Source organism: Sphaeramia orbicularis, chromosome 9 (genome assembly GCF_902148855.1).
Source record: "Sphaeramia orbicularis chromosome 9, fSphaOr1.1, whole genome shotgun sequence".
In the NCBI taxonomy this organism is placed as follows: Eukaryota; Metazoa; Chordata; class Actinopteri; order Kurtiformes; family Apogonidae; genus Sphaeramia; species Sphaeramia orbicularis.
Window position 1 is genome coordinate 46794997 of NC_043965.1, and position 27789 is coordinate 46822785.

At 40.1% G+C, this 27789-nt stretch overlaps 1 protein-coding gene across 1 annotated transcript; it reads right to left on the reverse strand.

The window, feature by feature from the left end:
* Nucleotides 1-6577: 6577 nt before the first annotated feature.
* Nucleotides 6578-27546, reverse strand: LOC115426235 (uncharacterized). Its single transcript, XM_030144239.1, has 8 exons — nt 27513-27546; nt 15483-15584; nt 13506-13616; nt 11051-11120; nt 10518-10788; nt 9371-9569; nt 7120-7248; nt 6578-6743 (listed from the first exon to the last, which is right to left on the reverse strand). The coding sequence occupies exons 2-8, from the start codon at nt 15581-15583 to the stop codon at nt 6578-6580; spliced, it is 1047 nt and encodes a 348-aa protein (XP_030000099.1). The 5' UTR covers nt 15584; nt 27513-27546.
* Nucleotides 27547-27789: the final 243 nt, after the last annotated feature.

Genomic DNA, 27789 nt, shown 5'->3' on the forward strand with positions numbered 1-27789 from the left:
ACAACTTCTCCCATTCTTCTTTAATAGTATCTTCCAGACTTTCTCGTAATAGTTTTGCTCATAGTCATTCTCTTCTTTCCATTATAAACAGTCTTTATGGACACTCCAACTATTTTTGAAATCTCCTTTGGTGTGACGAGTGCATTCAGCAAATCACACACTCTTTGACGTTTGCTTTCCTGATTACTCATATGGGCAAAAGTTTCTGAAAAGGTATGGATAATAGTGTTAGGTATGATTATGACATCAGTATATGTTTGGTTTCAAAACAATTGACGTAGTGCCTGCTGAGAAAAAACAACTAAATGTTCATTGTAAATGTTGTTTCCCCACCCTATATATATATATATATATATATATATATATATATATATATATATATATATGTGTGTGTGTGTGTGTGTGTGTGTGTATGTATACGTGTAAATCTCTATATGGCAAGTTTGCTAAATCTAAGTTATTGAGATGGTTACATTTATGTTAATTGAAACCTTACTGATTTATTTTAGGTTTTGATATTCAATAGTACTTGCTTTGCTCGATTATAAGCCTGATCATTTTTCTAATTTGTCCGTCTTTTTTTTTTTTTTTAACTTTGAAAGGTTTTTCACCTGTGCCTTTGTGAAATAAAGAAAGCATTAAGTGCACTGAGTGAAGTCCTCCGTCTGTTTGTGGAGTCCCTTCCCTTTCAAATGTGGGAAAGCTTGTACCTCAACAACACTTGACAGATAAAGTTATAATATTTGGAAAAAAAATAGAATTTTATGAGTAAAGAGTCAAAATTCTTTCCAACTTTCAGCCCAAAAAATGAATTGAATGCAGACGTGGAGGCTATTCCCCAGATATTTCCACCTCTTTATGACTTTTCTCCAAACATTATGTCTTTATTCTGTAAATACGCTCCTTTAAAATAATGGTCATTTTCAGCCTAAAGCCATAATCCTCTCACTTTGTAAAAATGCTGATAGATGAGTTATTGTGAAGGCGTCGTCTCCGTTAGTGATTTCTTCAAACGTCTTCTTCCCTGAAACTATTGGTCGAATTCATTTAAATTTCATCGCCATCTTCTTTGGGACAATGTTTACAAAGTTTGTTCAGTTTGGAAAAATGTAGATTTTTTTTTAAAATATTCTAAATGTTCCTTTCCTTCTAATGGTCCATATTCTGATGGTTTCTAACATGTAAATGGTTCCAGATATCAGTCTAGTTCCTATTGGTCACTGATAGAAGTCCTATCTGGACTGTGATTGGATGAGTTGAGTTCTCCTCCAGTGAAAGTCCCGCCCACTTGTATAGTTAGATTGGTGTGCATCCAGACCACAGGACTGGAACATAGAGACAGAACCTGACAACCTCACACATTCAACTGGGGATTGATTCTGGATAGTCCAGTTCCACTGTATGAACAAGAAATCACACATTCACAATCATTTCATGACAAGAGGAAAAATACTTTATTCCAACATTATGGGCAGCAGTGTTCTAGCAGAAGAACCTCTAAGTAATGACCACTGCAACTGAAAAATACAACAAAACAATCAACAGGTACTAAATAAGCAACAGGAAGAAAAATATAATGAAATAATCACCAAAATTTACAAGAATTAACAAAATAATCAACATAAATGAAGAAAAATGAAAACATGGGACAAATAATTCATCATATTTAAGTAAATACAAAGAATTAATGAAAATTGATAAAATAAGCAACAAAAATAAACTAAATAAATGTCATAATGTATCAGAATGAAAAACAGCAAAACAATAAAAGGAAACATGGAAAAAAGGACAAAGTAACAAATGAAAATGAAACAAAAGAAGCAAAAGAAAAAAGAATGAACAAAAATGGGGAGAAAATAAAATAATCAAATGAACAAAATAATGAACGTAAATGAAGAAAAATTTAAGAAATGAATCCTGAAATTGTAGAAAAATTAAAAAAATAATTGCCAAAGAAAACAAACTGAAAATGATCAGCAAAATGATCAAAATAATAAACATAAAAGAAAAATGAAAATGCGGGGAAAAAATTCAGCAAAATAAAGAAAATAAAAAGAATTAAGTAAAATAAACTAAACAAGCGTCAAAAATACTCAAAATAATTGTTGAATTCCCGCTGATTTCTGTTATTGGTGTTTCTAAATGTTCTGTGTATTTGTAGACGATCAACTCAGACAGAACTGTGTTAAATTCAACTGATTTGTCTGAACAATTTCATGTTGTACAAAACACAACTACACAACTATACAACTCAACTACACAACTACACAATGCATCTACACAACACAACTACACAACACATATACACAACACATCTATACAACTACACAACACATCTACACAACTACATAATGCATCTACACAAGTACACAACATATCTACACAACTATACAACACAACTACACAACACATATACACAACACATCTATACAACTACACAACGCATCTACACAAGTACACAACATATCTACACAACTATACAACAGAACTACACAACTACACAATGCATCTACACAAGTACACAACATATCTACACAACTATACAACACAACTACACATCACACAAACACACTGTGGCTCCTGTTTCATTCAGTGCAAATCCTCTAAACAGTGGTTCAGTGGATGTGGTTTTGAAGGTGTACATGTGGATCAGTTTGTCAGAGCAGACTCTGTAGAAGGACACAGATCCAGCAGGACAGTCCACATACACTGATACTGTACCAGAGGAGGAGGAGGAGGAGGAGGAGGAGGAGGAGGACTGAGATAGGTCTGTCTCTTTCTTATTATGACAGACACTGTATCCATCTTCATCACACTCCAGACTCCAGGACTGATCATTCAACCCAAACATACAGTCTAAACTGTCTCCTTTCCTTCTGATTCCTCTGTAAGTCACTGATACATCAACGTCTCCACTCCACTGGACCTCCCAGTAACAGCGACCAGTCAGACCAGTTGAACACATCAGCTGAGGCCAGTACTCAAATCTGTCCTGATGATCAGGATATGACTGAACCTCCTCCACTCGTTCCACCTTCTTGTTGTTTTCAGACAGTTTGAGTTCTCTGTGCGCTGTGTTTGGATCCAGGGTGAGTTCACAGAAATCTGATGGACAGAAGAAAACACAAAACAGCTGCAGTTACTGATCAGCGATCAGCTTGATTTGACTTTAGGGACAGACTGTAGAATGACCGGTTGTTTGTCATTGTGTCCCTGGTTCACACACTGTTACTGTGACACACATGACCATATGTTGGATTGGTCATGTGTGTGTTTTATAGCTGTAAGCTAGCTGCTAGCTGTGCAGTCACAAGGAAAGACGCCACATTAATGTGAATATAAAACCACAGTTACACAACCTCACCTGGTACCACATTACAAACACTCATACTCAACAAAAAAATAAAAACTGAACACACTAATCAGTCAAATTAATCATCAATCAGTAAAATGAATGAAAATGAACAAACAACAAAATTAAATACAAAATTAACAAAACTAATAAACAAAGTATAAAGGTTTTCAGCAAAATTAATAAAAATGAAACAAACTGAACAAAATAATCAGAAAAATGAAGAAAATAATCAAAGAAAATTAATAAATTGTTAATTTTATTGAATATTTAAAGGATGTCCTTTGTAACTTTTCTGTTCTCAGTCTATTTAATTGAGTTTTTTTATTAATTTTTGTTCAGTTTGTATGATATTAAACACATGTACTGATAGTTGTACAAGTCCTAGTAGTTCATTCAAAGACCAAACAAAGAAGTCATGAAGTTATCATGAAAATCTTCCACAGAAATATGTGACTAAATAAATGCTGATCAAAAACAAACTGTATTAGTGACGACTTTTGCACAGATTTATTAATTTACTCTTTCCCTTTTTCCTAATTGTCCATAAAACCCATAATATTACAGCCTTTATCTGATGGATAATAAATATTTATGGAAGTGATTTCATGTTTTGGGTTGAACTTGTTACTGTGACAAACTTTCCTCCTGATGGACTCAGCTGTGTTTTTGACTGTATTTTTTGTTGGTCTTCCACCTTTATCAGACAGCGGCACAAGAACCACACTAGAATGATCCATAAAGACAGAGGAGGTGTGATTGGCCAATGGTCTGAGGTTCTGAGGACTCGTCCCTCAGGGAATTTGTGTCATGTGATCTGTGTCCTGACCAATCAGCTGTCAGCTGACAGCTCTGTCTTCAGTGACAGTTGATGTGTTTTCTAATGTGGTATCAGCTCTCACTCTATGTTCAGGTTGGGTTTCATCTGTAATCCAATGGAAATCCACTTACACTTCCTCAGACCTGGTCTCAACCATCGGACTCCACTGGGCTCCAACCTGAAAGGAGGAAGGGGGGGGTCAGAGCAGCATTAAACATGGACATTCCATCCCTCTGATCCACTCCAGCTTTTCTGTTCACATTCAGTCAATGGTTCCTGTCAGTCCCTTATTGAACATCTGTATGTGTGACCGTGGTCTGGAACTTCAGTACAGGATGTGGAATCAGCTGTGACAGAGTGTTCCTGTCAGCTCCACCTGTTCTATCACACATTCTCTGTGTGTGCATCAGCTCAGTCCATACCTGACAGTGTCCAGTCTCCAGTGTGGATCCTCCACTAGAGCACACAGCTCCTGTCCTGAGGCTCCTGGATGGTTGTAGCTCAGGTCTAGCAGTCTGAGATGGGACGGATTGGACTTTAGGGCTGAGACCAGAGAAGAACATCCTTCCTCTGTGATCAGACATCCTGACAGTCTGCAACACAAAACATCACACATCATCTGAGGAGGGAAAAGAAGCAGCGTCAGCTGTTGGACACAGTTATTCTGTGGATGGATTTCAGCACAAATGGGATTTACCTGGAGCCAGTTTCTATTTGACTGACCCGGTTCAGGACAAGATCTGAACACAGACTAAGATTAGTCCAGTCCCTGTCCAAAGTCTGGAAAGACCTGATCTTTTATTGTGACTCAGACAAATTTAACTGGATGAAGATTGACTTTGACCAAATAAAGACACAAATGTACAGATATTGGTCCAAAAACATAAAGTGCATAAATGAACATCCTTCAGCACCTCCAAATCAAAGGTTCAATGGTTCTTGGGTTCCACTGTTTGAACAGACAAACCAGTTCCACTCCAGTCCAACCCTCAGACTGCAGACACTTTACTGTCCTTTAGATAGTATCTGTAGATTTAGACTCATTTGGTTCAAATACATCTTCATACAGTTTAGTTCCTGTGTTTTTTCATATAAATAAAGGAACATGCATGTGTTTCATGTCAGACACTGAACAGCTGCTCTGAAAACCAGGTCAGACTGATCCACTACAAGTACACCATGGTTTTAATCCTCATCGTTCACACTGGTTGAACAATCCAAACCTGAGAGTCTCCAGTTTACAGTCTGGACTCCTTAGTCCATCTGACAGGATCTTCAGTCCTGAATCCTTCAGGTCCATGTTGTTGAGGTCCAAATGAGTCAGACTAGAGTACTGGGATCTGAGAACTGAGGACAGACCTTCACAGCTTCTCTGTGACAGGTTACAGACACTCAACCTGGAAGACACAGATGATATTTGGATTACTCTCAGGTCAGGTCTGGACTGAAGGACCATCACAGTCCACATAGATCTCAGTTTGTTCTACAGCTCAGATCCAAATAAAGCTGCACAATTTAGTGAAAAACATTTTTTTTTTTTTTGTAATTGATAAGTCATTTAACAATGTCAAATCAAACATAAAAACTGAAACTAGTGTAAAAACACCAAAACTTAAAAGCAGAAACACCTTAATGTTGTGATTTTCATTTTTCCTGTTTTCCACAGTATCTCCATCTGCTCAGTGTCACTAAATCCAAATCATCACTGTAGAACAGAGGTGGAGTTGAACTTCTATTCCCTAATTTTCCATTTGGATCACCATAAATCCACCTAAATCCTGACCTTTAAATTATCATCTTTTTCCATTTTTTAATTACACAGATCGATTTAGTGATTACACTTGTGATTGACTGGATTGTGCAGCTCTAGATCTAATACACCTGCATTTAAACAAGTACAACATGATTTAATAAAACTCAGTCAGGACCAAAAGATCAGAAAGAATTGAATTCAGATTCTAACTTTATCTGACCTGAGAGTCTCCAGTCTACAGTCTGGACTCCTTAGTCCATCTGACAGGATCTTCTGTCCTGAATCCTTCAGGTCCATGTTGTTAAGCTCCAGATGTGTCAGACTACAGGACTGGGATCTGAGAACTGAGGACAGACCTTCACAGCTTCTCTCTGACAGGTTACAGATACTCAACCTGGAGGAAACAGAAGATGATACGATCAGGTCAGGTCTGGACTGAAGGACCACCACAGTCCACATAGATCTCAGCTCAGGGAGGAACACAATGCTGCTGAGAGTAGGAGTGGTTGGTTGGGTTCCACTACTAGCCTCTATATTTGATTATTTGTCTACTCTTTGTTCATCTCATCGTTTGTCTGGTAGGGCTGCAATGACTAGTCGACAGCAAAATCAGTCAATGACTAGTTTAGTAGTTGATGGGTCGTTAGTGATGTCATCGTGTGTATCCAATCCCAGGATAAACCATGTTCGACCGTAGCCAGTTGAAGTAGCTCAGAGTGAGACATCTGACTTTTCCCAGATCTTTGATACACTGACAGCTCATGCACACTAATGATCTGGAACAGAAGGAGCAGCGGTAGACGCCCACTGAAGCCAGGCTACGACAAACAAACGGTTAAAAGTTTGGGAACATTTCATATGTGACACAACCAAGAAAACTGTCACATGTCAGATCTGTATCTGAGCCTGGTGGACCACGGGACCACTTTAACTATGAATGAACGTTTACAGTCTTCTTCTTCATGTGAGACAGGTGGGGTGGCACCCTAGCACCCTCTATTGACGAGCCCCCACTGATTGTGATTGACTTGATTGTGCAGCTCTAGATCTAATACACCTTCATTTAAACAAGTACAACATGATTTAATAAAACTCAGTCAGGACCAAAAGATCAGAAAGAACTGAATTCAGATTCTAACTTTATCTGACCTGAGAGTCTCCAGTTTACAGTCTGGACTCCTTAGTCCATCTGACAGGATCTTCAGTCCTGAATCCTCCAGGTCATTGGTGCTGAGGGCCAGATGTCTCAGACTAGAGGACTGGGATCTGAGAACTGAGGACAGACCTTCAAAGCCTTCATCTGATAGGCCATAGACAGTCAGTCTGCAGAAACAGAACAGATTGGTTTGTTCTATTAAAAACAGCAGCAGAATAAACTGATCTTCACTAAACTCCACTTCATTTCAGTTCCAATAGTTCTAGTGATAAACACTAGTTTTGGTTAAATATCAGGTTATAAAGTCAGTGAATCACAGAGCTACTATTTCCTGTGAACACTCAGACAAACCGTATGGACCTTCACTGCTGTTCATTTATGATTATGGTTATGACCCCTTTATTTATCTGGGGGTCTCAGTAACACATACATTTACAGATTTATTTAAAGATAACCTGGAACCAGCACTGAAGACCAAACAGGATCTAAATCCATGGTCCACCATAAACTAACTCACGTTTGATGGACTGGATCAGATGTGCTCCTACTGTCATACACATGAAGTGGATTGTGTGTGAATTCCATCAAGTTATGATGTTGATTAATATGATCAGTGTCGTGGTTTGAAAAGGAATGAATAAGGTATAAAAATGTCCTAAACCAGACTCTAAATTCAATAAACTCCACTCTGTTTGGACTCACACAGCTTTGTTGGAGGCTTTGACGACTGGCAGTAAAGTCAGAAGAGCCTCCTCTGAATCATGGTATTTGTTCAGGTCAAACTCATCCAAATCTTTATCTGATGACAGTAACATGAAGACCAGAGCTGACCACTCAGCAGGAGACGGATACCCTGTGTCGAGACCTCCACCTCTCAGGTACTGTTGAATCTGATCCACCAGAGACCGATCCTCCAGTTCATTCAGACAGTGGAACAGGTTGATGCTTTTCTCTACAGACAGTCCCTCATTGATCTTCTCCTTGATGTACTCAGCTGTCTCCTGATTGGTCTCTGAGCTACTTCCCGTCTGTTTCATCAGATCTTGTAGAAGTCTGTGATTGGTCGGCAGTGACAGACCCAGGAGGAAGCGCAGGAACAGGTCCAGGTGTCCATTTGGACTCTGTAAGGCCTGGTCCACAGCGGTCTGGTAGAACTGTGTCTGTGCAGATCCAGACCTCTGGGATGTGGTTTGTTCTTCTGACAGCAGATTGACTCCAGTGTTGATGAAGGTCTGATGGACATGAAGAGCAGCCAGAAACTCCTGGACACTCAGATGGATGAAGCAGAACCTCTGGTCCTGGTACAGTCCTCTCTCCTCTATAAAGACCTGTGTGAACACTCCTGAGTACACTGAGGCTGAGCTGATATCGATGCCACACTCTGTCAGGTCGGACTCATAGAAGATCAGGTTTCCTTTCTTCAGCTGCTCAAAGGCCAGTTTTCCCAGAGACTCAATCATCTTCTTGGTCTCTGGACTCCAGGGTGACTCTGTCCCAGATCTTCCATCATACTTGACGTTCTTCAGTTTGGCCTGAACCACCAGGAAGTGGATGTACATCTCAGTCAGGGTCTTGGGCAGCTCTCCTCCCTCTGTGGTCTTCAGCACATCCTCCAGAACTGTAGCAGTGATCCAGCAGAAGACTGGGATGTGACACATGATGTGGACACTTCGTGACGTCTTGATGTGGGAGATGATTGTGTTGGTCTGTTCTTCATCTGTGAACCTCTTGCTGAAGTACTCCTCCTTCTGTGGGTCAGTGAACCCTCTGACCTCTGTCACCATGTCAACACACTCAGCAGGGATCTGATTGGCTGCTGCAGGTCGTGTGGTTATCCAGAGGCGAGCAGATGGAAGCAGGTTCCTCCTGATGAGGTTCATCAGCAGCACATCCACTGAGGTGGACTCTGTGATATCAGTCAGGATCTGAGTGTTGTTGAAGTCCAGAGGAGGTCGACACTCATCCAGACCGTCTAAGATGAACACCACCTGGAAGTCTTCAAAGATCCAGATTCCTGCTTCTTTGGTTTCAGTGAAGAAGTGATGAACCAGTTCCACCAGGCTGAACTTCTGTTTCAGCACATTCAGCTCTCTGAAGGTGAATGGAAATATGAAGTGGATGTCCTGGTTGGCTTTGCCTTCAGCCCAGTCCAGACTGAACTTCTGTGTGGACACTGTTTTCCCGATGCCGGCCACGCCCTTTGTCAGCACTGTTCTGATTGGTTCATCTGTGTCAGGTGGTGTTTTAAAGATGTCTTTACATGTGATGGTTGTTGGTGGTCTGTGTGGCTTCCTGGATGCTTTTTCAATCTGTCTGACCTCATGTTCCTGGTTGACCTCTGTAGCCCCTCCCTCTGTGATGTAGAGCTCTGTGTAGATCTGGTTCAGGAGGGTTTTGGGGTGTCCCGCTTTAACGATGCCCTCAAACACACGCACAAACTTCCGCTTCAGCTTATCCTTCAGTTTTCGCCGACACTGGTCAATGCTCTCTGAGTGAAGACAAAGAAGACAATTCAGAGGATGTTACAAACACAAATGGAAGGGGAATGTTTCCCATTTCTTCTAGCATCATATCATTATGTTACAGATTCTGTGTGTATTCAGGTACAGTCAGGGACTGAATGAGGACCTGCTTGGACTAGAAGACTGTGGTGAAAAGTGTCATCCTTCCACTTGGTGTGTTCACCTCTGTGTGTTTTCAGAGTCTCTTCTGTCTTTGACTGTACTTGAACCTTTCAAACAGACTGACAGCTGCTTCACTTTGATTTTAGAGCCACAGGAAAAGGTCAGTCTGTCAGGAACAGTTACCTTTAAAAGACCAAATCTAAGGAAGGCTTTGACAGACTTCAGTCAAATCTGGACCAAACATTCACTTGGACTTAAGGATGAAGTAACTGCATCAAGGTGGACAAAGGTCAAAGGTCATTGAGACCTCACAAATCACATTAGTGGGAATGACTGAGTAGCTGAGAAAACTATGAGTGGATTCTGATTGAACAGCTGCTTGTGTTTTAGCTTATATTATCTGTCCATTTGCTCCATCAATAATAATAATAATAATAATAATAATAATAATAATAATAATAATAATAATAACAATAATAAATAAAGAGCTTAATGTTTGTGTAATACAGTTCTGCTTCATCCTCAGTTTGAATTTACTGTTTTCTTTTTTAGTTTGACTAAACTGTGTTGAGTTCATCTTAGATTTTTGACTTATACAAACCCAGATGACGACTGCCTTCACAGATTCAACTGATCTTTAAACTGATGCTCTGAGGGGTTTGAATGTTACCAGGACAGAATATGAATATTCATAGAATTCTACTGGGTCTGAACAGATGGAAACAACATTATCACCGTCCTTCTGTTTAATGTGTCACAGGGGAATGAAATGTGGAATCTCTTACTTTACTATTTACTTATTAATGACTGACCTTTACATACTAGGATGCCTTCTGGAAGTTTCTTCACCAGATCAGTCCTTTCCATCTTCTTCAGAATCCTTACAGTGACTTTCTGAGTATTTGTGTAGTAGGTCTGGACCATCCGACGTACTGTGTCTATCCGGTCTGCATCCTCCAGTTTACTCACTGGGATTCGTGGTTTTTCATTTTCCAAGAACAACTTGACCTTTTTAAAGTCACTATCATTCAAATCCTCCAGAATTTTCAACAGAGTTTCTTTAAATGCCGCCATCTGTGTTTCCTGTAAAGATCCAAAAGAACATGTTCACCTTCAACAACCAGGTCTGTATCTGATGTGATCATTAACCTGTTCATCAATGTAATCCTCAGGTTTAATGAACCTTCTGTCCCAATGTTTGACACATTACATCAACATCATTCATTTTATATAAAAGACAAAAACATCCTGAAGAGTTCCACATGAATAAGCTGTACTGCATCAGCATTGGACATTATTGATTGGACAGAACAGATGGACCAGTAGATGTTGGACCAGTACACACCTCACATGTGGAGTCCAGCTGAGTTGGATGCTGTGGATCACTGGGAACCTCTGAGCTCTGCTGCTCCACTCTGTGGACCAATCATCAACAATGAGCTCACATTATGTCTGTCCACACTGACCCCGTCATGGGTCACATGACCCCCTGTAGTGGGACAGGTGTCCTGGTCCTGCTGATCCCACTGACAATCATCATGTGAGTGTGTTTGGAGCTTCACACTCACTGGGTTTAGTTGATCTCATCTACATTTGGATGAAACCAACAGCTCTGTCCTAACAATGTGTCTCCTCACCATCTGCACTCACAACATATGATACAAAGGTGTTCAGTGGACCAGGAACCAACCCTGGACTGTGATCCAGTATCATCCAGGACCAGCTCCCACTACAACAACAAGTTTTCATTGATCAGGTTTAGTGTGATTCTCCTGCCAGTGTCTGAACCAGAGACTGAAGAAAAAGACTATGTGACACCGACGGTGCAACAGGACTAACTTTAGGTCGGACCAAGTTAGGACTGACTGAGCTGAAAACCCTGTTGGTGAATCTGGACCAGATCTGAGGTTCATTTACTGAGTCTCTGAAACACCCATGGAGTCATCACTGTTCATGGGCACACAGCTCCGAGGTCCAGGTCCAGGTCCAGGTCCAGGTCTGTGAACACTGATGGTACAGTGGTTTAGTGCTGAACGCTGACATTAAACTGTGGTCTTAGTGTGATTCATATCCTACTGCAGAAGAATCCAGTTTCCGCATGTACATTAAATTAGATGCTGTTCTCTGTCAAATGTTTTCTGACTCTGCTGTGACCTCTGACCTCTGACCTGAAGCTCATATGTGAGGACTCAGGGTCCAGGTCTAGGATAAGAATGTGTTAAAGCTGAAACAGATCTTGGGGGAAGACTTGGAGGAGGACATACTGGACAACCCTCTACACAGAGTGAATGACAGGACTTCCTGTGCCAAACTAAGAGGAATACAATTCAAGCTCTTACGTCGCTTTCATTTCTCCAAAACAAGACTAGCTAAAATATACGCTAACACAGATGCCAGCTGTGACAGGTGTGGAAACACTCCTGCTGACTGAACCCATATGTTTTGGTCATGCCCAGCCCTGACATCGTATTGGTCTGTGATCTTTAGAACACTGTCAGAGGACCTTCATATCACTGTCCAACCCAGTGCAGTAATGGCTGTGTTTGGTACCACAGATAGAAGACGTTCTACCATCAGGAAAAGACCTAAAAACATCATGGCTTTCACAACACTGCTGGCATGGAGAAGAATATTATAGCATTGGAAATCTAAAAACAAACCTGACGTGTCTCTGTGGTTTCATGACCTAATGCAATTCATACAGTTAGAGAAAATAAAATACACACTCAGAGGATCTAGGGATACATTCTTTTCTGTATGGGATCCAGTGTTGACATATTTGTGTAAACATCAAACCTTTCCTACGTAGCAGTCCTCTTTTTGTACTTTAATTATTGGCCCATGTAAATCATAACATATACTGCACGACTATAATAGTAACACGTTTTCTTATAATTTCATTTTATTTATTTATTTATTTTATTTTCTCTGTGGGTTGGTGTCCTGTATGTTCTTTGAAGAGGGGGGAGGGGGAGTTGAATTATTATGGGAAGAAAATAAAGAAAATAATGAATGAGTATTGTTTGAAGGAACTTTTGTGATTGTCATATGAACACTATGTACCATGTGGCTTTGGGGCATCGGGCCCAAAAATCCCATATCGGTCGGGCTCTAATAGAAATGTCATTTCCGACACTGAAGAAGATTTACTGAACAGTCACTAGAAGACTAAACAAAGGGACGCCTGTCAGCCAATCAGAATGCAGGATGGGCAGTAACCATGGGGACGCCCAAAGGTGAGTTGACTTGTGGAGTTGTCAGATTCTTCCAGTGACCATGTAAACAGTCTAATCTGATGTGTTTGATCAGATCCCAGCAGTAATCTGATTACAATCAATCAGATGAACACAGCTGGATGTGTGTCCAGTCCTCCCATGTCTTCATACATGTTTACAGGTTCATGGGATGGATTTAGTTCTTTTCCATCTGCACATGTGCACAAACTATTACAATCATACAAAACAGAAGTTACCTCGTCAAATGGGAGTTGAAGACAATAACAGGAAGTTGGATTCTATCATCACTATGTACGGACAAAATCCCAAAGACATCCCATAATGGACTGGAGCGTCTAAACCAGGGTTTAGGATTTTCACATTTAAGTGCATGTAAAGGCCTCAGGTCTGGTTCTTCCAATGATCTGATTACTAATAGTTATTGGATTTCTTTGGTCATGGAAACAGACTCAATAATGTGAAGAATCAGCTGAAAATGAACACGTTCTAAACTTTCAACTAAAGTCAGTGTTTAATATTGATTTAATAAGCAGTCAAGACATCGGACATTTACATCAAACTTACGTCTCTGTGGAAAAATCTGGTGGTTCCATGCTGGACCGGTCACTCCTGAAGGACGCACAACTGGATCCAGGTCCAGGATCAGGTCCAGAGGACTCTGGTCTGTGGTGGATCCTGGTCATCAGGAAAACAAAGTGTTTAGTCTTTAAACAAACTGTAGAAACAATAAGAAAATGATCAATACACTGAAGATCAATAGTGTGAATCTGATCCAAAAAGTCACAGATCAATGAAAGTCACTGAACCATTAGATCAGGATCATTGAGTTCATTCTAAGTTCATCAGGTGAGGAATAATTCTAGAGTATAAATCAATAATGTACTTCTGTATTTGTTAGTCAGATGTTCTTGAGTCCAACCAGGTGAATCTAATGACAGACTATTTGGACCCGTGTGTCCACAGCCAACCATCAGATTTCCATCCAGCTGATGGAGAGACCTACTACTGTATGGAAACTGAACCGGAACACACACATCACATGAGGGAATCCAAACCCAGTTTCCTGCTGAGTCCTGGAGGATCCGTTCATCCATAGAGTCTGTGGTCAGATCAACATTTACATACACGTGGTTTAGTGTCGCACTGGGGTCTAAAGGTCTGAATGAAGACCACCTACGCTGACTCTGATGAACGATCCTGTTTAAAGTCAATATTGAAGTCCTTGGAGTCAGTGCTCTTCATGGACACACAACTGGGTCCAGGTCCAGGTCCACATCCGTGAATAGTGATATCAGTGGTTTTAGTGCTGAGCTCTGACATGGAGAACAGTGGTGGAGAGATCCAGATGGTGGTCTCACCTCTGAGCTTTGGGGGGTCTGTCAAGTCCTGGTCCACGTCTTGGTCCAGGCCCTGGTCCTGGTCCAGGTCCAGTTGCAGGTCTGTGAATAGTGATGTCAGTGGTTTTAGTGCTGAGCTCTGACATGGAGAACAGTGGTGTACAGATCCAGATGGTGGTCTCACCTCTGAGCTTTGGGGGGTCTGTCAGGTCCTGGTCCACATCTTGGTCCAGGCCCTGGTCCTGGTCCAGGTCGAGGTCTGTAAATAATGATGTTAGTGGTTTTATTGCTGAGCTCTGACATGGAGAACAGTGGTGTACAGATCCAGGTGGTGGTCTCACCTCTGAGCTATGGGGTGTCTGTCAGGTCCTGGTCCACATCTTGGTCCAGGTCCTGATACAGGTCCGGGTCCAGGTCCAGTTGCAGGTCTGTGAATAGTGACGTCAGTGGTTTTAGTGCTGTTCTCTGACATGGAGAACAGTGGTGGACAGATCCAGGTGGTGGTCTCACCTCTGAGCTTTGGGGGGTCTGTCAGGTCCTGGTCCACGTCTTGGTCCAGGTCCTGGTCCTGGTCCAGGTCCAGGTCCACGTCTTGGGCCAGGTCCTGGTCCTGGTCCAGGTCCAGGTGCAGGTCTGTGAATAGTGATGTCAGTGGTTTTAGTGCTGAGCTCTGACATGGAGAACAGTGGTGGAGAGATCCAGATGGTGGTCTCACCTCTGAGCTATGGGGGGTCTGTCAGGTCCTGGTCCACATCTTGGTCCAGGTCCTGGTCCAGGTCCAGGTCCAGGTGCAGGTCTGTGAATAGTGATGTCAGTGGTTTTAGTGCTGAGCTCTGACATGGAGAACAGTGGTGGACAGATCCAGATGGTGGTCTCACCTCTGAGCTTTGGGGGGTCTGTCAGGTCCTGGTCCACGTCTTGGTCCAGGCCCTGGTCCTGGTCCAGGTCCAGGTCTGTAAATAATAATGTCAGTGTTTTTAGTGCTGAGCTCTGACATGGAGAACAGTGGTGTACAGATCCAGATGGTGGTCTCACCTCTGAGCTTTGGGGGGTCTGTCAAGTCCTGGTCCACGTCTTGGTCCAGGTACAGGTCCAGGTCCAGGTCCAGGTCCAGGTGCAGGTCTGCGAATAGTGATGTCAATGGTTTTAGTGCTGACCTCTGACATGGAGAACAGTGGTGTACAGATCCAGATGGTGGTCTCACCTCTGAGCTTTGAGGGGTCTGTCGGGTCCAGGTCCTGGGGGGGTCCTGTCGGTGGTCTTTGGGGGAGGGGCTCCCTCCTCTCTGTCCTCACACTGATCCATTCTGCTGAATCCACATCAGTCACACAACAAACACTGAAAACAGCAGAGTTTGAGACGTGGTTCTATGATGGAGAAGAGTCAGATGTGGACCAGCGGGTCACAGATAAACCAGACTCAGGGTTTTGGACCAAGACCTGCGTCCCACATCTCATATGTGTGTTTGTGGTGTGAGTGTGAGTTGAAGTGTTATGGCTGATACATGTGTGTGTTGGTTGTGCTGTAGTTCTACTGTCAGACCACTAGATGTCCTCCTGGAGCTGATGATGGGACCTGAAGTGAAGGACCAGCACAGCTGATTCTCAAAGTCTAGGAAGAAGATATGTCGATGATGACCGATGACCATGTGATGATGGTTTCTCAGATTTCCATTAAAACCTGAAGGATTAAACCAGTCCAGACCAGAGGTCACATGACCAGAGGTCATTGAATCCCCTCTAAATCCAAACCAGCAGGTTGTGGTTCTGACCTGTGTTCACTGGTCCAGTGCAGGTATACATGTGTGCTCAAACACTGGAATTGTCCCTAATCCCCTATTAGAGCTGAGTTCAGCAAAGTTTGTCCAGTTTTTGGATGTTTTGGTTTGGAAAAATTCCTGTTGATAAAAAAGTTCCCTCCATTTGAAGACGGGCAGATCTGATCTAAAGTACATCTGGGAAAAGCAATTTACTCATTGTTTTGAAATATTGTAAAGATTTGACAAATGTAATATATGAAGTTGTTTTTTCCATATTTTCCTTTTTATTCTGTGTATCCAACGTACTGTGGTCACATTTTTATACGACCTTTTCCATAAACTCATTTTTATTGAGTTTTACTGACAACTATTGTACTTGTACTAAATATTGGACCAAACCATCCTGAGCACATGGTTCCATAACATTTAAGCTAACCAAGTGCACACAAATATGAATGAACACTAACTTATGTACTGATGAAGAACAGGGTGGGTCCCAATGAGTCACATTTATTCCCTTTATAGAATTTATTTGATATATGGAACAAAAACATTGGGCACGTGTCCAGAAGAACTTTTGGTTCAAGTGAATTATCTGCAATTTTTAAATCCAGTTTTCTTAAAAATGTTCTGACAAAAATATCTAAACTAGGTGCATATCATCTACTAGCCCTTGTGCTCAGATACTTATTAGAGCAGTGGTTCGCTAACTTTTTACAGTGGAGTACCCACTGAAATAGACTTTTTACAGCAGAGTACCCCCTGAAATACGCTTTTTACAGCGGAGTAGCCCCTGAAATACACTTTTTACAGCGAAGTAGCCCCTGAAATACACTTTTTACAACGGAGTACCCCCTGAAATAGGCTTTTTACAGCAAAGTAGCCCCTGAAATACACTTTTTACAGTGGAGTACCCCCTGAAATAGACTTTTTACAGCAGAGTACCCCCTGAAATACACTTTTTAGAATGGAGTACCCTTCTGAAATACAGTTTTTACAGAGGAGTACCTCCTGAAATAGACTTTTTACAGCAGAGTAGCCCCTGAAATACACTTTTTACAGTGGAGTACCCCCTGAAATAGACTTTTTACAGCAAAGTAGCCCCTGAAATACACTTTTTACAGCAGAGTACCCCCTGAAATACACTTTTTACAGCGGAGTAGCCCCTGAAATAGACTTTTTAGAATGGAGTACCCTTCTGAAATACAGTTTTTACAGAGGAGTACCTCCTGAAATAGACTTTTTACAGCGAAGTAGCCCCTGAAATACACTTTTTACAATGGAGTACCCCCTGAAATAGACTTTTTTCAGCGGAGTAGCCCCTAAAATAGGATTTTTACAGCAGAGTACCCCCTGAAATAGACTTTTTACAGCGGAGTAGCCCCTGAAATACACTTTTTACAATGGAGTACCCTCCTGAAATATGTTTTTTTACAGTGGAGTACCCCCTGAAATAGACTTTTTACAGCAGAGTACCCCCTGAAATACACTTTTTACAGCGGAGTAGCCCCTGAAATAGACTTTTTAGAATGGAGTACCCTTCTGAAATACAGTTTTTACAGAGGAGTACCTCCTGAAATAGGCTTTTTACAGCGAAGTAGCCCCTGAAATACACTTTTTACAATGGAGTACCCCCTGAAATAGACTTTTTTCAGCGGAGTAGCCCCTAAAATAGGATTTTTACAGCAGAGTACCCCCTGAAATAGACTTTTTACAGCGGAGTAGCCCCTGAAATACACTTTTTACAATGGAGTACCCTCCTGAAATATGTTTTTTTACAGCGGAGTAGCCCCTGAAATAGGCTTTTTACAGCGGACTAGCCTCTGAAATACACTTTTTACAGCAGAGTAGCCCCTGAAATAGACTTTTTACAGCAGAGTACCCCTGAAATAGGCTTTTTACAGCGGACTAGCCCCTGAAATATACTTTTTACAGCAGAGTAGCCCCTGAAATACACTTTTTACAGTGGAGTACCCCCTGAAATAGACTTTTTACAGTGGAGTAGCCCTTGAAGTACACTTTTTACAGCAGAGTACCCCTTGAAACAGACTTTTTACAGCAGAGTAGCCCCTGAAATACACTTTTTACAGTGGAGTACCCCCTGAAATAGACTTTTTACAGCAGAGTACCCCCTGAAATACACTTTTTACAGCGGAGTAGCCCCTGAAATAGACTTTTTAGAATGGAGTACCCTTCTGAAATACAGTTTTTACAGAGGAGTACCTCCTGAAATAGGCTTTTTACAGCGAAGTAGCCCCTGAAATACACTTTTTACAATGGAGTACCCCCTGAAATAGACTTTTTTCAGTGGAGTAGCCCCTAAAATAGGATTTTTACAGCAGAGTACCCCCTGAAATAGACTTTTTACAGCGGAGTAGCCCCTGAAATACACTTTTTACAATGGAGTACCCTCCTGAAATATGTTTTTTTACAGCGGAGTAGCCCCTGAAATAGGCTTTTTACAGCGGACTAGCCTCTGAAATACACTTTTTACAATGGAGTACCCCCTGAAATAGACTTTTTTCAGCGGAGTAGCCCCTAAAAAAGGATTTTTACAGCAGAGTACCCCTGAAATAGACTTTTTACAGCGGAGTAGCCCCTGAAATACACTTTTTACAATGGAGTACCCTCCTGAAATATGTTTTTTTACAGCGGAGTAGCCCCTGAAATAGGCTTTTTACAGCGGACTAGCCTCTGAAATACACTTTTTACAGCAGAGTAGCCCCTGAAATACACTTTTTACAACGGCGTACCCCCTGAAATAGACTTTTTACAGCAGAGTACCCCCTGAAATAGGCTTTTTACAGCGGACTAGCCCCTGAAATATACTTTTTACAGCAGAGTAGCCCCTGAAATACACTTTTTACAGTGGAGTACCCCCTGAAATAGACTTTTTACAGTGGAGTAGCCCTTGAAGTACACTTTTTACAGCAGAGTACCCCTTGAAACAGACTTTTTACAGCAGAGTCCCCCGTGAAACAGATTTTTTTACAGCAGAGTACCCCCTGATAAAGAGTATTTACAGCGGAGTACCCCTGAAATAGACTTTTTACAGGTTAGTACCAAGGTTATAATCGTTTTGGATTTTTAATTATAGTTTAGTTTTGTTTAGTTTTGACTTTTTTTCTCTAATTCATTCATTTTCTGAACCCGCTTTATCCTCACTAGGGTCACGGGGGTCGCTTGGAGCCTATCCCAGCTACATAGGGGCGAAGGCGGGGTACACCCTGGACAAGTCGCCAGTTCATCGCAGGGCTGAACATATAGAGACAAACAATCACTCTCACATTCACACCTATGGACAATTTAGATTAACCAATTAACCTATTAGTGCATGTCTTTGGATGGTGGGAGGAAGCCGGAGTACCCGGAGAGAACCCACGCAGACACGGGGAGAACATGCAAACTCCACACAGAAAGATCCCACCCCCCGTCGACTGGTGTTGGAATCGAACCCAGGACCTTCTTGCTGTGAGGCACGAGTGCTAACCACTGCACCACCGTGTCGCCCACGGCACACTAATTCTCTCTCTAATTCAGTTAGTTTTAATTAGTTTTTGGAGCATGTTTGCTAGTTTTTATTAGTTATCTTTTTTTCTGAATGCTTAGTTTCAGTTTAGTTTAGTTAGTTTAGTTTTAGTATTAGTTTTAGTTATTTCATATATTTTATCTTCCTCACCATCCTATTCAAAGAAATTAGTGAGGCGTGAACCAGCGGGTTACTCTGGACACTTTATCTGGGGGTCGGGTTAGGGCGGCTCATTAACTGAGCAGAGACACAAACACATGTACAGTAAAATGTATAAATTCCCTATAGCAGGTTGGGTGTGTGTGTGATCCATACACAACGTAACTTTCGTGACAACAATACAAAGATGTGCAAAGCGTGAGAGGAGATGCACAAAGCAGCCAGCAGTTAAGGCAGATAGAAACATATATAAACCAGCTAACCAGCAGTTAAACCAGATAAAAACATATATAAACCATATATAACCCAGTTCCTCATCAGTAAACCACACCTTAGCAGATATCTCATCTCTTAATCATCTCCAGTTCCATTATTAGCCAACTTTGCTTCATTTCAGTTCAGCTAGCTGTTGCTAGTAACATCAAACATTTTTTAATATTATAAAAGTTTACAGCCCTCTGTAATTGGATTAGTTTTCCTCCTCCTCTTTTCTCCTCTTCTAAACTGTGCAGTTCAGGGCTTGGAAGGCCTTTTCATGGTGATAAACTCTCCAGTTTTTACCTGGATGCTAGTTCAAAACTTGTCTACCGCTGTCCTTTAGCTCCACTCTGTCTCTGTCACTCACGCACACACAGTGAGAAAAAACAAAACAAAACAAAAACCCGACCCCACTCATCACTGAAGTAAACCCCAGACAGGACTGTGCTGCTGTGTCCCAGCTTTAGTCTGTATGTTCCAGGTGGAGTGGGGACCAGAAGACCACTGGAAACAACCAGTGACCAGACATGACAGACTGTGTAGTGTCGTATGGTGCCGCTAGCTCAAACTGCTGGAGCCAAATAAATCCATTTCATATCAATCCGACATTGACAAAGACGAAAACGAAGGGAATTTTATCCATAATTTTTATACGTTTTAGTTAGTTTTGTAAGCTCACAATACAGTTTCAGTTAGTTATCGTTTTTTTCTTTTAATTAGAGTTTTTATTTATTTCAGTTAACGAAAAAAATTTTTGAATTTTAGTTTTCGTCATTTCGTTCATTTTCGTTAACGATTATAGCCTTGCTTAGTACCCCCTGATATAGACTTTTTGCAGTGGAGTACCCCTGAAATAGACTTTTTACAGCAGAGTAGCCCCTGAAATACACTTTTTACAGAAGAGTACCCCCTGAAATACACTTTTTACAGTGGAGTAGGCCCTGAAATACACTTTTTACAGAAGAGTACCCCCTGAAATACACTTTTTACAGTGGAGTAGGCCCTGAAATACACTTTTTACAGAAGAGTACCCCCTGAAATACACTTTTTACAGTGGAGTAGGCCCTGAAATACACTTTTTACAGTGGAGTAGCCCTTGAAACAGACTTTTTACAGTGGAGTCCCCCGTGAAACAGACTTTTTTACAGCAGAGTACCCCCTGATACAGACTATTTACAACGGAGTACCCCTGAAATAGACTTTTTACGGCTTAGTACCCCCTGAAATAGACTTTTTACAGCAGAGTAGCCTTTCAAACAGACTTTTTTATCCAAGTACCCCCAACTCTGGCTTCAGGATTTTTGGTTGAAAAAAAAATGTGTCCAAATATGTTCCTGTGCCAAAGGTGTCTGTTTATATTTACAAAATGTTGTAAATAAACAACATATATTTATCTGTAATATATTAAAAAAATATTTATTTGAATTAAATTTTTGTGCCAAATCTAAACTGAAAAGTGCCCTCGGTCACTGATAAGAAAAATAAATAAATTGGTCATTAACCCTTTCATGCACGAATTATGAGAACCTTAATCAAATTTTTTTCCTGAGTGTTTTTATTCCTCTTTAGGCATGAAAAAAAACAATGTGATAGAAAATTTTCTTCTGAAAAATAAATAAAAATAAATAAATAAATAAATAATTTAAAAAACTAAAAAATAAAAATACATTAAAAAGGTAATAATGACAATAAAATTCTTATAAACCTATTTTTCATGAAGTTGCAAAAATATCCACTCAGCTGGACACCACACGTTTAATTTTTGACGCACAGAAACATGTATTTACTGATAAATTGTGTGAAACCTGCGGGGAGGGCTTGTGATTCTGGGGATTTATCCTCTGGAGAGATCTACATAATGTTACCAATTCACGTCAGAAAAGATATGTAGTGTCTTAAAACTTTAATAAAGATATGTGTAAAAAAAACAAAAACAAAAAAACAACAACGAGAAGAGCAACAAAATCCATGAATATACAAGAGAACAGCTGTAGAATAGCTGTCCACTGTAGCGACCACTATGCATGAAAGGGTTAATTAATAAATGAACCAATTATCAACATAAAATAATTCCTTATCTGCTCAAATAAACTCATTTTGAATCATATTAAATACAAATGTTCTTCAAATGTTTCCAAAGCTTCAACAAGAGGATTGACAATAAAACTATCAGATGAATGTATTTATTGTGTTTTATATTTCTGCATTAATTCTTATTTTTTATTTTATATTCAGTACACGCTGACTTATTTAATGGATTTTTCCAAAAATATTTCCAGTACCCCCTGGGCTTCTTCCAAGTACCCCTGGGGGTACGGGTACCCCACTGTGGGAGCCCCTGGATTAGAGGAAGTTTATGAATATGGAAAGTCCAAGTGCAATGAAACTCAAAGTCCTGGTAGAAAACCTCCTTTGGGTTCCCTCTTGAGGATCTGATCAGTGAGGTTTAAGTTCCAGCAGAATGCACAAAGTGTCATCTTTAGTTAACAATGTCTGATCACAGAAGAACATCCAGGTACTCCATTTAATGATGGACAGGTACTGGTTCCTTATATTCCATATGTTGTATATAATACAGCTGTAGTTGGAAACTTATGTGTCTGTTTTCTTCAAACTAAATAGTCGGTGCTTTTGAGACGATAGTCTGTTTGGATCAGTTATTTTCTTTTGTGCTGAATGAAATTTGAATTATGGGTCATTTTTGCTCCAACACTAACTGGTGTCATAGAAACACATATTAGTTCACATATTTAATTGTATTTTATGTGAACTTTTGTCCGAAACAGGTCATTTTAACCATTTGTGTAAGTACAAAAACACTGATGTTCTTTTTTTTTCTCCGTTACCAGGCTTATTTTGGCATTTTTTAACACAAATCTGTTATTTAAGTCAATCATCAAAGTCCTTATAAATACCTACCAAATATATTTTATCAGTTCCTTTGGGTTATGCAGTTGGAACAGTATACCCATTTGAACAGCTAATGTTTGGATGGCTTAGCACATGCCCAGACCACTGGAAACCTGCCTAGAACCTTTAATGACACTAATGTTCTGTAGGTTTAAGTGTCTGCACTCAAACATGAACATGTGGTTTATCTGGACTCAACAGCTGATTGGTTTAGATTTGATGCCTGAGGGTGACATCAGAGGTCAAAGGTCAGTGTGTTTGATCCTCCAATAGGAGACCTCATATCTGTGAAATAACTCAGCTGTTCAGAGGAACACAAAACCAGGACAGTGTGTCTGTCAAATCCCACAGTTTGTGGTGTTTTGGTCACATGATGCTCAAACTGTTGAGTCTGTGCTGTTTATTCAAAGCACATCCGGATCTGTCTATTACATGTTCCACTGAAATGGACTCAGTCCATATCTTAATCTGGTGTCGTACTCCTTTCATTTCCATCTGTTTACAGACCTACTGTAGTCCAGCTCTTTGATCCACACTGATCTGATTCAGTCCTGTTGTATGTCACACCAGTTCTTATGGTGTTTGGCTGCCATACCTACACATTTTTGTCCTTTTGCCTGTTATTCAACGCCATTTGACGGCATGTCAGTTTACGCCAAGACCTCCAGTTCACATAACCCTAACCCTCAGTGCGTGGAGTTTGAACAGAGTTGAACATACATGTGGAAAGCTTCTAATGGAACAGAAAACACACCAATTAATGAGCTTGTGGGTTTGAGTGTGTGAAGGAGCTGTGGGTTTTCAGACCATGTTCTTTAGTTTTTATGCCTGTGGACGGAGCTGTGTGTCTGTGGATCCTACTTCTGATTTGACTCCAAAGCACTTTGCGAATTATTTCTGTGAAAAGTTCCATATAAATAAACTTTACTTACTTCCTTCTGATGGATATGTGACAGTGAGTCCAATCCCTCCCTTACGCTGGTTCAGCTGGTCCACAACCACCTGAGGCTCAGAAGTGGGTCTGCTACAGAAACGTCAAGAGGAAACACATTGAACCACTTCCTGTTTTTAAGCAGAAGTAGACTCCTTCCAATGAGCTACATAAAAAACTATCAGTCTTAAAATATGAATATAACAAGATATTCTCAGCAAGGGTTAGTAATGCAGTATTATTTACCAAACAATTTTTTATTATTTTTTTTAAATTTATGAGAAGCCACACAGACTTTTAGCCCCACAAGTCAGAAAACAGGAAAGTGATCGCACAATACATTAAATTCAATCTGATAAAGATGAGATTCTGATGAAACCCATGGACATTAATGATCGATTTCTCCAATTTTACAATAATTTGTACACTTCCAAAAACAATACAGACTAAATGCAGGATTTGTTGGATAAATGCAATCTCTCCCAGTTAGATGAAAATGAATCAGCTCAGCTGAACTCTGTCTGAAATCTCTATTGAAGTTAAAAAAAAAAGTCATCAATTCACTTAAAATCAATAAAGCCCCAGGTCCTGATGGCCTTCCAGGTGAGCTGTATAAAAAAAATAACAAAATTCCTACCTCTACTGTCTAAATTATAGTCAAAATATACAGTTTTGGAAGACCTTGTCAATATCTTTACTGGGCAGAGTAAACGCTATTAAAATGATTTTTTTTTTTTTTTTTTTTTTTTTTACCCCATTTGCTATACCTATTTCAGAATATCCCAGTGTTTCTTGCCAAATCCTTCTTTAAAACAAAATAGACTTGATTGTGCTATCCTTCTTATGGAACTACAAAACTCACAGAACTAATAAGAAACAGCCCTGTAAATCTATATCAGAAGGAGTTTGGCACTCCCACACTTTTTGGCCTTCACAAATTTGGATTATAGCATATTGGCTTGTTGACACAGTAACTCCACCAAACTGGCTTGAATTAGAACAGGAGGCATGTCAACCTTATTCTATAGGTGCCATCCTTCTAGTACCTTATACTACTAAGAAATCTGTACACAATAGCAATGTGATGATCCACAGTACAGTGCACATTTGGAAACAAATTAAGTCACACTTTAAGCTGAAACCCATATTTTATGCTTTACCTATCACCTATCCTTTCCACTATCCTTTTTAGACAACACTTTAATTCTCTGGAAGAATATAGGCATCCGTACAATAAGAGACTTGTACATTTGAGGCACTTTTGCATCCTTTACACAATTACACAGTAAATATAATCTACCAGGAAGTAGTTTATTTAGATATGTGCAAATTGAGGATTATGTAAGAAGACATCTGCAACATTTGGAATATTTCACAGACTCTTGTCCTGATAGATGCCTCTGGCCCATATCTTCCTCAAAAAAAAATCGCTATCTCATGTATATGACTCCTTGCAATCTATCAATGCAGAGAATTCCATTCTAATAAAAATAAAATGAGAGGAAAAGATGGGCAGTGAGATCTCAGACACTCTGTGGAAAGAGAACTTGGAACAAATTCATCAATGCTCTAATAGTGCTAGGCATGACCTAATCCAGTGTTTTTCAGCCTTGGGGTCAGGACCCCACATGGGGTCACCTGAAATTTCTAATTGATTAAAAAAAAAAAAAAAAAATTACTAATAAAAAATTGATTGTAATTTGAGAGAGACAATCACAATCCATAAAAGACATGACAAACTCTGAAGCTGAAACTGAAGCACTGTGGTTCTGTTTATCTGTCAAATGGTCATTGTGGTCGGTTTCAGATGCTGCAGTTCTTTCATAATTCATAGTTTGAGTTTTTGTTTGTTCAGTATTAATTGTCAGCCTTGTAAATACAAGCTGGACTGACTGTACATATCCTGACCAAGGAAAATCAAATTCTCCCTTTGTGCAGTAATCTACACCTGGCTTTTCTACCTCCGTCCACAATACTATACATTATATAGACTACATGTTGTCTAAAATTAATGTTTATTTGCAACATAGTATAGAAAACTATTACATGATCAAAAACAAATTAATTTTAGCAAAAAAAAATTCTCTGTTTTGAATGTCTGGGGTTGTCAGATAATTCTGATGTTAAAACGGGGTCACGAGCCAAAAAAAGTTGGAAACCACTGACCTAATCCAATTTAAATTTCTACACCACCAGAGATTACACAGAACACACCCTGAGAACACACCCCTACACGTGACAGATTTCTTGTGGCAGACAAAACGCTGTTCCACAGCTTTGCTCTATGTCCCAAGGTTCAGATATTGTGGCTTAATATCTTCAGTTTAATATCAAAAACACTTTGCATACACTTATTATTATCTTGGAAATATCAGATGATGTTAAAAAAACAAAACAACTTCCAGCAATGTTTCCTTTCTTACAGTCTTATCATTGCAAGAAGTTACTTCTCACACATTGGAAAAAGAAAGAAGTATCCACCAAAGATGTGGCTTCATGACCTTGTTAACACACTCCACTTAGAAAGAATTAGATGTATGTACTCTTATGGATAAACTCACACTCTGAATAAGAAGTGACCAACTTTTTTCACAGTTTCTCACACCTCTGAGCAGAAATGAACTTTTCACCTTTTCTCTAACAAAGCACAAACACATGGTCCAGTCTAATGGAAATAGTCCAGAGGAGTTTTATGGACCAGTGAGGAGAAAAACCCTGACCGTCAGTAACATCATCAACTACAACAACACTGAGTTCAACCACTGAGCTTCACATCAGCTTCTACTCTGAGGCTTGGTCTCATCACAGTCACTTCAGACGGACTCCAACACATGGATTAAAGCTCATTCTGTTTCTACTGAAGTAAAGAACCCACAGTGAAGGAGGTGAGAGTCAAACAGGTCCAACATTACCTTCATGGAGAGACGCTGAGACTCACAGCTGCTGCCGTTTGGAGAGGAAGTAGAAATGAACCCAACATGAAGTGGATGAGAGGAGGAGTCGTCAGAAAAGAGAACATGTTTACGACAGTTTCTACTGTTATTACTTCATGTAGGCTTGCCAGAGGGGTCATGGGATTAGTGATTTAGTGATTTATTCCGAACATGCAATGAAATTTAACATATATGCACTTGCAAAACATACATAATAATACAAATATCAAGAATCATAACAATCTTAGTCAGAAGAAAAGCACAATGACTCCATTTACATGCCTGAAAAGGGGTGGGAAGAAGTATAATTTATTTAATCCCACCCCCTCTCCCTACAATATTATTAGTAATATATGTCCCTCTTCCTTTTACATTACTCTTCTATATTTATATATCTATTCACACACAAACACACACACACACTCATTCATCCATATACACATATATACGTTTACACATATACACACATACAAATACACATATAATCTTTTACCAATGCCTTTCTTAGTTGTGCTAGCGAATAAATAAATAAATAATAACTAACTCAAGGAAGGAAATATTTACATAAACAACAGTGAACATATGATGACAATTAATAACCCTCTTCCCTATATTTTGTGAAAAACATGCTCTTATAAGTGTTTCTGAATTGTCTTATGTTTGAACATTCCTTGTGCTCCTCCCTCAATCTATTCCAGTACTGAAGTAAAGAACCCACAGTGAAGGAGGTGAGAGTCAAACAGGTCCAACATTACCTTCATGGAGAGACGCAGAGACTCACAGCTACTGCCGTTTGGAGAGGAAGTAGAAATGAACCCAACATGAAGTGGATGAGAGGAGGAGTCGTCAGAAAAGAGAACATGTTAACAACAGTTTCTGCTGTTATTACTTCATGTAGGCTTGCCAGAGGGGTCATGGGATCAGTCCTGAGTGTTTTTTTTGTTCCTCAGGTTAGAACATGTATCAGGTGGAACTAATGTTTGAGCATTGGAGCTCCCTGGACTCATTTTAGAGACGTCCACCAAACCAATC

Excerpts from the sequence above, each read along its gene's own strand:
- LOC115426235 (XM_030144239.1), bottom strand. The coding sequence starts at position 15,583 with ATGGATCAGTGTGAGGACAGAGAGGAGGGAGCCCCTCCCCCAAAGACC. Across the intron at positions 10,789-11,050 it reads AGCTGGACTCCACATGTGAG|GAAACACAGATGGCGGCATT; the intron begins GTGTGTACTGGT and ends GGATCTTTACAG. Across the intron at positions 7,249-9,370 it reads ATTGAAAAAGCATCCAGGAA|ACTGACTGTCTATGGCCTAT; the intron begins GCCACACAGACC and ends CTGTTTCTGCAG.